At 40.5% G+C, this 12,332-nt stretch overlaps 1 protein-coding gene across 3 annotated transcripts; it reads right to left on the minus strand.

Annotated features, from left to right (window-relative positions):
* Positions 1-122: 122 nt before the first annotated feature.
* On the minus strand, positions 123-7,907 carry ntmt1 (N-terminal Xaa-Pro-Lys N-methyltransferase 1). Of its 3 annotated transcripts, XM_040158134.1 has the most exons (6): positions 7,749-7,832; positions 7,036-7,228; positions 5,306-5,469; positions 4,595-4,754; positions 2,767-3,019; positions 123-2,536 (listed from the first exon to the last, which is right to left on the minus strand). In XM_040158134.1, exons 4-6 carry the CDS (start codon positions 4,751-4,753, stop codon positions 2,280-2,282), a joined length of 669 nt encoding a protein of 222 aa, XP_040014068.1. In that variant the 5' UTR covers position 4,754; positions 5,306-5,469; positions 7,036-7,228; positions 7,749-7,832; the 3' UTR covers positions 123-2,279. The 3 variants fall into 3 exon arrangements, with proteins under 3 accessions (XP_040014068.1, XP_040014066.1, XP_040014067.1); XM_040158133.1 differs by lacking the exon at positions 5,306-5,469 and having other exon boundaries at positions 125-2,536; XM_040158132.1 differs by lacking the exons at positions 5,306-5,469; positions 7,036-7,228 and having other exon boundaries at positions 7,749-7,907.
* Between the last annotated feature and the right edge of the window lie 4,425 nt (positions 7,908-12,332).

Raw genomic sequence — 12,332 nt, forward strand, 5'->3', positions numbered from 1 at the left:
TATCACATTTATCACATTTATCACATTTGACATTGTAACACTGTCAAAAAGTCCTAAAGTCAGGGAAGATTCTCAGTAATGTCAGAACACAGCAATATCTGTCTGAAGTTTGCTAACATTAGCTAACATTAGCCACCAGTGTGATCAGAAGCTACTGATCATACCAGACCAAGTATCCTGTAGCTTCAAAACTCAAGGTCGAACTGAATTGAGCAAAGGTGTGTTTTATTGCTTATAAAATCAACATCTCATGTAAAGGGAAGATTGTTATCTCTTCTTCCTAAAGTTACATAGTTACACTTTTAAGTTTAAAGTAAAATCAAAAATCATCTCTTCCCATAGAGGGTCCAGTTCCAGTGGGGTTTACCAAGTCAGTTTGCATTAATGATGCCATTAGAGAAATTAATTAAGTACTGCACTCTATTGTTGTGTTCTGATTGGACCTTAGGGACCAAGGCTTATATTTGCAACTAAGTATTTATTGCACTTACTAAGCATGATAGACACAGTCTGTTTGTGTGTCACTGGTTTACAAATGCCAGACTGCCTAGTAGAAAATGAAAATGTAAAATATACTACATAACAAAGGAAAATGCATTACCTAAAGGTAGCTGTAAACGTAACCAGTTGACACACACAGTGTAATGGACCAGAGGTGCAGCAGCAAACAATGTGTGAGATATAATTGTGACTATTTGTATAAATAATGTCATAATTAACTATTAATCTGTAAACTACACCAGACTGCTGTGAGAATTCAGTACTGTCTTACTTAAAATGAAAAACAATCCAATGAGGATCAATTTACGGTTAATGTGAAATTTCACGTAAAATAGGTGTCAGACTGGGTCTAAAATTTTGTCTAAAGCCCTCACACTATAGCTACTTGTCTAAAAAGTGTGAAAGTCTGTAGCTGCCAATAGGAAGATGAAGTCTGTAATTACGTTACCAAAAACATGTCTGTCTGAACCTGGCTGTTTCAAATTCTCTGCTAGATCCACAGGTATCTCAATCTTTTCCAACTCCTGTTGTGGAATACCAGACTAAATTTGAGGCAATGTTAAGATAAGATGATGTAAAATAATTTAAAATATGTCCATTTGACAAACCAGTGCAGGCATAAAATAAAGCTTCCTGGGTTTCCCAGAACAAAACAGATATAGACTATGAATATGATATTGTCAGACAGTGGAATTTGAGAACTGGAGAAAAGGAAAACGCACTACACTGTCTCAATTTCATTGTTTGTTTCCTTTATCGTTGAGCTTCCCTGAGGTAAAAGTCCACTTACTCCCCCATTCACTGCTACTATCACTCTAACTCCCAGTGTCCACTGGATGCGACTGTGTCGTTGCTCCACCAACATTCTAGCTGGTGTGCCAATGCTGGATTCATGACTAGAGTGTCACGCATCTCATAAGCTCTACTACGGTTTTCCTTCTGCTAACATACACTATTAAGGAAATGCAGTCAGAACAGAACGATGAGACAGCATGTGGTATTATAGTAATTAAATCAGTATTTGTTACCACACTGATAATAAACAAGCTGCAAGTGTGTTTTCATTATGCATTACATCAAAAATGCAAACGCAAAACAACTTTTAATATTGTAAATTTGTCTGCCACAGAACAGACTGCTTAAAGATGTTCCCCTTCTCAAATACTTAGAGTAGAGAGTCGAACTAGACATCAACGCAACAGACTCCACACCCCGTTGACAATGGGGTAAGGGTACAGTCACATTAGTCTTCTATTCAATGAAAGTGCCCTGCACTCAGCTCTCCTCTTGCACTCCTCCTGTAAAGGATGCAATGTCATAGTTCCACTGTGGGTATTAATAAATGTTGAATAAACTCTAAACAGTCTGTAAGAGTGATGCTGCAGTTTGTTGTATGTTGATGAAACAACACTACAGTAAATCCACACAGCCATAGTTGGACCAACGTGACCTCTGACCTGTAAGCTTGCTGGAGATCACACAATAAGGGGAAAAACATACTCAAATATGTTCAACTTGAATGGGAGATGGAGTGACTATTCACAAGAAAGAGGTGTAATTTGACCTGGAATCCCAGAAAAGATTACTCTGAAATAAGCACTGGGCAGGGCACTAACGTTTGCAGTTAGCAACAGACACGCTCCACAAACACATCATACTGCGGATCACTTCCAAACAGATTACGATTTGATTGCTGACTCGAGAAACACCATTTCCACATTAGAAAAACTTTGTATACAAGGCTGCCCTTCTTCCTGTCACATGGAGGGAACAGTCCTCTATCTCAGAGCCAGCGTGTGGACTTGGTAGATCTCCTTAGGGAAGTTCATTTGTTGCTCCTCATGGACGATGCGAAGGCCCGCTCTGCCCACCAGACTGCGAACTATTTCCAGATCGCGGCAGACGCTGCTGTCCACCTCATCAGGAACCACGCCCTCATACGACACATTGTCCTTGATGATAATGAGGCCGTTGGGCCGCAGGGCTCTCTGGCAGCGTCGCAAGAACTCCACCAGGTGGTCGTCTGTCAGGTGGCCTGAGAGAAAAAAGACAGTAAAGGGGAAAATAAATTGTATTCTTTGACCATATAGCACTGACTAACTTAACTACCAAGCTGCCATGACTCTACTGATGCAGCAGCAACGCTCAGACTATGTTTGAGCAAGCCCAGAGAGGATGCTGCATGGATACTTGTGTACTCTGATCGAGGACTTTGGGTCATCCCTCAGACCTTTGACCTCACAGCAACCAACGAGGCAGACTCACCAATGACCCACTGGATCCAGATGACATCATAGCGTTCACTCTCCGGTACAAAGTCTTGCAGGCCGCTGCAGAAGTAGTTCCCCACTCTCTTGCCCTCCTCTCCCAGGTAAGGCTTGGCTTTGTCCAAGAATTCCTGTGTCACGTCAACCAGGTCCACAGTGCTGAACAGAGGCAGCAGCAAACGCTTGGTGATCCTCCCGATGCCTGCTCCACAGTCCAGAGCACAGCCCGTACCCGTCTTCCCCTCCCCGTCCTTCAATGGCAAAACACACAAGAGCACACTAGTGAATAAAAAAAGCTGTGGCACAAGCTGCTTCTGTCTGGTGACAAGGCCTTGAAACAGAAGACAAAAAAAACTGAACAAAAGTATTACTGTTACTAAAAATGTTTATTTTGTTCAATACAATTAAAATGAGCTCTTTAAATTGGGGCTGGGCAACATGGCTGAAATCAATATTTCCATATAATTTGAAGATTTTTCCAGTAATAGTATAGAGTATATCATATGGCAAATGTATAACCATTCATCTACTGCACCTATACCCTCCTATCCATGATTGCAGGAGGCGGCTGCCAGTTTTGCAAACGGACATGAAGTAAAATAAAAATATATAAAAAATAAAATAAAAAATTCTACATTGTAAGATGTATGTAATCCAAGGTATTTGCACACTTACTGGATATAAATATTATTTTGAAGGTATTTTGAATAAGAGTAAAAGGTAATGCTATTTCAGTGGCAGAGAACTAGACTACATGTCTTTATTAAATATTTATGAATGTTCTATGCATCATTGTTCTGCAACTCACAAGTATTGGCAATGAATTCTCGATTCAAAGCCCTTCACCAAATGTAATGCCATTTTTACATTTTTAACAGGCTAACAATTAGCATAGTAAATGTACTGATTACTTCCAAGGCAGTTCCCCGCTCATGATTTTAGCAGTCTAACTGTGAGCGGTGGACAGCAGCATCACCCCGATCGTAACTTGAATCATGCAAACTTAAAGAGTGTGTTGCAAAATCTTCACGAACATGCCAAGTTTGCTACAAGAGGAGAAAATACACTGGACCTTGATTGGGTGCAAGTTGTTGCTGCTAATGTAAGAGTGCTCACTCTTACCATTAAGACCGTGCAGTGTTTGTATGTCTGTTCTAATCTGCACTGAGTTCCGTGAGCGATAACATTTCATTTCTCTGTATGTATGTCAAACACGTGTGGAAAGGACAATAAACGTGAACCTGAACCTCAAATAAACTTTGTAACATTTTTTAATTATAATGATCAGGTGTGCCTGTGACAAAATTAAAATTACTTGTAATTTCTGAGTTGAATGTTTTGCATATGGTCTATTTTTTGTTGACCACGGCAGAGTCTTACGTAATAGTCTAAGGTTTCATTTGTTGTCTCTCTGTACAGTTAAACACTTAATTAAAAAGTCAAAAAAGTTCAAGTTGAGTTGGAAGACTTTTTATTTTCTGATTAAGTCAACAGATTCAGAGCTCCACTTTGGTTTGTGTCCAAGTCATGTGACTTGTGTCCACATATCTACATCAAACCTTAATAAAGATCACTACATCTTCAGGCAGGTCAGGAACAGATGATGCACTCTTCTTTTTCTAGGTTACTATGCAGAAAAAGACCATAAAAGGTGTTTTGCCTCCTACTTAGCACACTGTAGGCTTGTTAACATCCACGTAAAAATGAAGTGGAAATGGTCATTAGTGAGTTATACAGTAAAATAAAACATGACAGAGAGACATATACTCTTTTGATTCAATGCGCTCATCGTTAAACCAGGATAACATCTTCAAAGAGTTTCTTACACCGAGGAACTTGTGCAGGAATGCCTTGGATCCATTGATATCAATACTGGAGATGCTGCCGTAACCTCCCAGCATGCCGTCCACTGTGGGGGAAACCTCCTTCCAGTAGTCCTCAGCATGGGAGTAGAAGTTCGCCTCATCTTGTGCTATGTCACCCATCCTGTCATAGTCCACAGATAGCATGGTTTGGTCAAAGAAAGATGTGCACAAACTAATAATCAAGTCAAATGTTATTTTTATAGCCCAATAGCCCAAATCACAAATTTGCCTCAAGGGGCTTTAAAATCTGTACAGCATTACAAGCATCACTGCTTTGATGATGAAAAGACAAGACTAATTCCAATCATGATTTTTCAATAGTTTTTATATTAATTTGAAGTCTGATTTTCCACGTATTCGTACTCAAAGTGTGAACGATGTGAAGTTTTACACTCAATGACCAGAATTACAGAAGCCTTGCTCAGTATGCATCACCTCTGTCCCCAATAGGAGCTGTCATATATCATCATATCAGTATATCATATGTCAAATATCAACATGTCATTAAGGCCAACCTGCCAGTGGTTGATAGGACAGTCCTTTCTATGGATCCTGCATCCCAGTACATCCCAAGGGTGTTCAGTAAGGCTGATCTCGGGCTACTGTGGTGGTCAATTCATAAACATAACAACACCAGAATGTTTTCGAACAACTCAAGGATGATTCTCGTACTATGACTGGGAGCATAATACTCTCGGAGGCACATCATGTCCATGAATGGATGAGCCGGGGTCCTGTTTTCCGAAAGCATCTTCAGGCTAGGATGATAGTAAAGAATCCATCTTATGTATCATCTTAAGCTTAAGCTTAAGGGGTGTTTCCCAAAGGTATAGTTGCTTAAGACAGAAAAATAAATAGATTAAGAACTATTAATTTTATTATATTAAATGGCTCTAGAACCAGCAGGAAGAACCAACATTTACATGTTTCAGTTTAGATTTTTATTAGCATTTTTAGGTATATACACTATAATGACCACCAAAACACTCTCAAAGGTGCTCTGTGGAGTTTTCTCATAAACAAACAAAAGTTATGTTTAATCGTATGAGGAGAAGCCCTGGTCTGTTTGAATGTTAAGATATATATATCTGACATCATGGTGGTGCAGTTGGAACCAGGATTTGTCAGACCAGACCACCTTTTCCCAGTGCAATGCATTGTGTGTTCGTAAGTTTTAACTGAGACATACCTAGATGTTTTGCTATTGTTGACTAACAGCAGACTCCACTGGAAGTCATTTAATTATTCACATCGCAAGTTATGCTGCAAATGAATTCTGTGACGTCTCTGTAGTTACTAGGCTACTTATTGTTTCATGTGATCTGTAATCCACCAATTCTGCAAGATCCATTCAACTTTGTAACTGAAGGGCAGCCATCAATATGCATTCAGCTCTGTACAGGCTGTGTTTAAAAAAGGATGTTTATATTAAACTCCACACTTCAATAATGTTTTTAGTGCATTGGAGGTCAATCACATGCTCAGAATGTAAGATGAACACACACACACACACACACACACACACACACACACACACACACACACACACACACACACAATCCTGTGGCAGCCAAATCTGGCTACGCTGGGCAGCAGTTCAGCTGTCAGCGCACATCTTGTGACCAGGGCAGAGGGCATGCATTTGCTGTGAGGCTCTGACCAACATCACAGACAATACAGTCAGAATGAATGAGACTGAGGATTGAAACACACTTTAAAAAGCAGGCCATACCAGCTTGCTTTATAATTACCATTTCATAATTTCATACACACAGTTAATTGGCGTGGTACAGAGGTGTTATTAACCCACTTGACTAGGAAGTCCCTGTTAAAGATCACTCAACTGAGAGACTTTTCAATACAACACTCCAGCCCATTTTGTAGTGATGAAATAACACAAATGCAGGTGCCCTAAACATACACAATAGAATGAATATGACGCTCATAGGCTCACAGAAGCTATTAAATGTGTTATACACGCAGTTACAAAAAAAAATGTAAACACACCGATAGTAATAAGGTGGCTATAGCTGCCTCACGACCACTTCATGCATAAAATTAAAAGTTTAGGGGAACAGTTGTAAATTCAGCCGAACCTTGGAAATATGAGTCATTTGGCTAATTTGAGCACTAGCTAGTAAATAACACATTTTTATTATCAGATTTAACTTTACACATCATTGCTGTTTCGACTGATGACAACGTAGTTTATAAATTCATTTCCATAAATGTGTTCATTACAGTGTCAGTGATACTAATAAGGCCCTGCACGTGTGGCATAAGACAGTGTACTTTTAGCCAAACCAGCTAGTTAGCCACCGAGAGCCCGGTGTCCTGTGCAAGACTAGTAACTCTGGTATTTTCTAAACTTGATAAAAGTGATTCTTTAAAATAACACCAACCTCGTGTTGTGTCAGCACCAGCTCCGACACCCCCCCTCTACCTCTCATATACCCGGTCCCGGTGTCTGTGCTCCAGTTTCCTATTTGAGACCATAGCTCCTCATGGAGGACGTCATTTCCTTATTTGGCTTCATGGGCGAAGCGGTGACAATAGCACCCCTACTGGCCACAGCTGATCATCTCTTCACACACACTGATCGTATCAAGATCACACACACAATTTAATTATGAAAACGTGAAAAAAATGGGGCTTATAAAGTTTATATTCATGTCTATTGAGGTAAATGTACATTTAAAAATGACATAAAACAAACAAAGAAGCAGGGATTATACTTCATAAGTGTTCGTACTTAAATTTACCAATTATTAAAATTCTCTTTCAAAGCTCTCTGGAATACAGGGCCAATCACTTGTTCGTTTATTTATTTCACTTTTGATTTTAGTTTCAATGCAGTTGTAAATGCAGACTTCCTTGACAAATCTGCCCTAGCACACTGGGACCGTGGAGATGAATGGAAAGGCATTCTGAAACCCACTGAAAATGAAAATACTGATATACTTTGGAAAACAGATGATTTGTAGCAAATGATTTAAACATACCAAACAATGTCTTGGTCCTTTGAATTTAAACTTTTAAGTAAACACAGTTTAGTTTATTCATTTAGCTTGTTAAATTTCTGGGTGGCAGTGGTTAGCCATAAAGCTCTGGGTACCTGCGTGGATTTTGCGTATTCTCCCTGTGCCTGCGTGGGTTTCCTCCCGGTACTCTTACTTCCTCCCCAAGTCCAAAAGACATGCAGGTTAACTCGCGACCATAAGCTGCCTGTAGGTGTGGACGGTTGTTGCGAGTGGTTGCCTGTCTCGTAGTGTCAGCCCGGTGACAGACTGCCGACCCCTCCAGGGGCCACCCTGTCTCTCGCCCAGTGTCAGCTGGGATTGGCTCAAGCCCACCCACCTCCCCCAGCCATTTTTACACCTCTCATACTTAGTGGCCGGACAACTTAGAATTACTGTTATTGTTTTATTCATCTGTATGGTTTTATCCACAGATAGTACCTGTTAACAAACATAAGGATCTACAGCTTTCTTTGCAGTTTCAAGAATGATTTCAATATTTTCAGTCAAGGGAATGATTGGTAGTTCGGGGGAGAGAGCGTCACCTCACTGTTGCTGAATTAAAACTCATGACCTACATATTTCTAAAATCCTGGCTATGGCCCTATGTATGAGTGCAGGTCCCTCTGATGCATGGCCACCCCACCTATGCCCCCAAGAATTATCCTACCGAAAGGAGAGTCTCTATAAAAAAAATGTAAAAAAGAAAGGTCTGAATTTTATATTTCACTTATTCAACTCTTAGATTATAATTTCTGTAAATACGAAGCTCTAAATTCTGTTTCAAAGCCTTCTCCACAAAGCCAGGAATCATACTGGTAGGGAGATAGCAAAATAAATACATGAGCATTTCACTGACAAGTAGTAGCGAATGAATGAACCAATCAATTAGATACAATTAGATAGATATGTGTCACTTTTCAATTCAATTCAAAGCGCTTTGAGCTCATCATCATTTGTCATTTTACAACCCTTAGCAAAGAACCTGATCACCCCAACGATGGCCACAAGCCGAAACCCTTTTGGCCCGACAATGGAGTTCTTAATTGTTGGAGAACTTAAAGTGTTGCTGGAGTTTCCACCCTTCAGGAATGCTTTCCCATCTGTGCGCACCTTGCAAGGAAAGTAGCCCTAGAGTGTAAAACTCCCCTCAGGCTGGTAAAAAGAAATTCACAGAAAAAACTGTAGAGCACATGGTCTCAGTGCCCCCAGTGGCAGCGCCAGCCCTGCACAGACACTATTTGTTAACTGATACTACACTGACACTTTATGATTAGTTGGTTAGTTACACGACACTTGTGTTTTAGAAAATGCAACTTCCATATAAATGTTGTTATAAAGTGTAAAAAGGAAAAAAAGAATTGTCTGACAGTCCATTCTCAGTGTGAACTTTGCAGCTTTATGAGCAACCAGAGCATCAGCATCAGCTCCAGCAAAAGTAGCCTTTCTATCCTCACTACCGGATTCTCTGTGTCCCCTGTAAAAGCTCCCTAGTTAACAGCTCCACCTGGTAAAACCTTGAGACCTAACTGACAATATAAAGTACATTTACCTTACAAGAAATAAACCCATGTGAGAAAACATTCACATTATAACACATATACAAAAACAAAAAGGCACAAGAATCTATATTTTCTGCCGTGGGTCTTCCTGCATCAATACTACTATTCTTCCTTCTACAATAGACAATCATTTCCAACCTGTCATTCAACCGTCATTCCATCTTGAAATGGACCTATTTCCATGTGTAATCATCAGACCTCCTCTGTTGAAGACAGTTAACGTCCCTGTTTTCAGGTCATTGTCCCCTCCCCCGGCAGTATGCGAGTCTGTGGTTGTTCCAAGCAGCTGTTAGGTTTGAATGAGTGTGTGAGAGGGACGTTGAAGTGACCTCAATGCTCGCTTGAACTCGTTCTGTGCGCTATTGCCGACACTGGCATTACAAAGAGGCGCAGCTGCGTGATGGGGATTCTGACACTCCAGCTGCAGTGCGGCAAACGAACCACAGGGGGGCAGTGCAGTATAGCGCTAACGATGATCAGCTTCCATCCCGTCTGCGGCGTTACCGTGGTCGCCACGTTGATGCCATGACGATTTCTGTACATGTGCATCCACCGTGGCGCTTTATCCTTATCGATTATTCATATTTTATTAGTCTTTACTAATGCCAATGTATCCCAAGAGTAAATCCTCCACTATAACGTGAAAACGATGTCATCTGGAAATTAGATTTCACATAGTAGCAGTGGATGTGCAGGCCTGGTTAACTACCAGGTTCAAAGGCTGGTGGGCATCAGAAACACATGCGCAGGGTGAAACTGGAAATGAGAGGGGACCGTCTTGACCCCGGTCAGAGGTGCTCGGTTTTTTACACCTGCCCATCTGCCCGTTTCTCCTGCATCCAACGTGCTGACTGGGAGAACTAACTCTTGGTTCGCCGTCTGCTGTATCCCAGACCTTGACGTGTGCTGTCAGTCGAGATAATCACCGTTTGCTCCCTCTGTGAGTGGACAGACTGCTTTGGCTCCTCACTTTATGGTACAACTATGTTCACACCTGCGCTGTAGGCTGAGACAGTGAACATGCTTTAACCACTATAGAGTAAAGATGTAAATTATGAATCGCCTAACCGAACACACACATTTCATTCAACTCAATGATTTGCGGTCAGAGACTGCGTTTCCATGACAACCGAGCGAAATCCATCTACTGATGAAAACTAGGAGATGCAATTGAAAACTCCAGAAAAAGCTAGCATGTAGACCTTGAGTTGCCATTCTTTTGTCTAACTAACTGTGTAGTTAGAGTCATATATTTCTAAAAGCCACTATGTGTAGATGTGCTGTTATCTGTGGGTTATTTGATGCCGATAGACAATCCAACAAGCCCTTTCGTCTGAGTGGCACTAAGGCTTCAGTTCAGTCATGGATTCTAATTTTGTTCAGTCTGTTCCTGGCTTCATTTAGTCCAGTAAGTACATGTAACCCCTCTTTCAAACGGTTAAGACCTCAACAAGCCTATCTGCATCACAAGCTTACGGTCATGATTGTGTCTGCAATTTTTGAAATATTTCAGTAAGCTCTCAACCAGTAAGTGACATACTAGACATCATGGCTAAACTGTCTGCTGAATGTCAGTGCCTTTGGTCACCAGTGAGGGGAGCTTTAGTGCAAACAACTGTGTTTTCGCCAGTGACGCTGGAAATTCAGCATGAGGTTTTTTTCCATTCTGTTCATTCGTGTACTGAACACACAGAATGTTCCTTGTAGGTAAAGGAGCAAACCAACCAGCACATGTAAAACTATGAGAATATTGTACATGTTTATATGTGCAGCATATAAATGAAAATGCATTGTCAGGTCTTTGTGGGCTCATGAAAGAGATACAGTGCATAAAAATAACAGATAAAAAATGAAAGATACATTGAACATCAAAACAGTGAAAAAGTAGAGGGGATTGTCATTCAGGTGGAGGAAGAATATGATCCAAATAGACAGGGATTAAAATAGCTGTGTTCCTCTACTATAATACTTACGTATTATATACAGAATGTATTCTATGCTAGTTACTAGAGTGTACTGTTTTTGCAGATAGTATATGAGAAATCAACTTACTTTCCTGCATTGTATTAGTAATATAACCAGCAGTTATACAATACAATACATGCACCAACAGACAGAGACTGTCCTCCTGTAGAAATGACCCCATAGGTCTGTGCAAGCAGCTTATTACAACCCATAGTTACGGTTTACGTTTAGGTGACCTCTAGTGACTGCAGTAATTATGACAGGAGCAAAGAGGAAAGTCAGATGACATAGTTTAAGTCCACATTAGGAGGAGGTTTGGGTGGATGGCTCAGCAAAACACGAGACATTCATAGAGCAGACCCCCGCTCGTTTCCCGTGTGAATCCTTTAGTCACCGTAACCGTTCCTTAAGCTTAATTGGCGTTTATTATTGGAACCATGATGACGAAGGTCCGGTGCGCCTGCTGCTGGTACGCCCCTATGGGTCTATGTGGGAGACGTGCTTGTTCTCTAAGTCAACGTGGTAAGGTATTTCATTCCATATGTCATCATAGCAACAATACCAATCTTTCACAATAGTTAACTTACTGTTAACGCAAACCTAACCAGGGGTTAGACTGACTAAAAGCACACTTTAAGAGATGGATGACAATGTCTGTCTTGTTCTTTTTCCAAGTAGCCTCGGAATGGACCTAATGTACAATGACTTGTCCCAATCATGTACTATGTATAGTAAGGTGGGAAAATGTAATGTGGATGTCAGAGTGCTAAATTCAACGAGCCACAAAATACAGAGATTCTGGTTTTGTAATAGACCTGAGAACATGTCTGCAATGAGGTCATGTCCTCTGTATTGCTTGTGAGAATTTACTGACCCTGAGAGGGAGTGAGGTTTGAGGACAGTGTCCTGTAAAACCGAGCCGCTGGTATATCCTATACGTTGTTTAGGTTGGAGGACTTGTTGGTCTTGAGGGCTGATTGTGACACCATTTAGACCAGCAATCTTTCAATTTGACTGTCTTTAATAAAAAATAAATAAATTAGATTAAAATATAGTAATATTTCTCCACATGACTAACATGTAGAAACTAATCGTGTTCTCTGTAACTTTACAAAGTTAAATGAATAAATAAAATGCAAAATGTTGTGTTGTGCT

Source organism: Xiphias gladius, chromosome 20 (assembly GCF_016859285.1).
Source record: "Xiphias gladius isolate SHS-SW01 ecotype Sanya breed wild chromosome 20, ASM1685928v1, whole genome shotgun sequence".
Lineage (NCBI taxonomy): Eukaryota > Metazoa > Chordata > Actinopteri > Istiophoriformes > Xiphiidae > Xiphias > Xiphias gladius.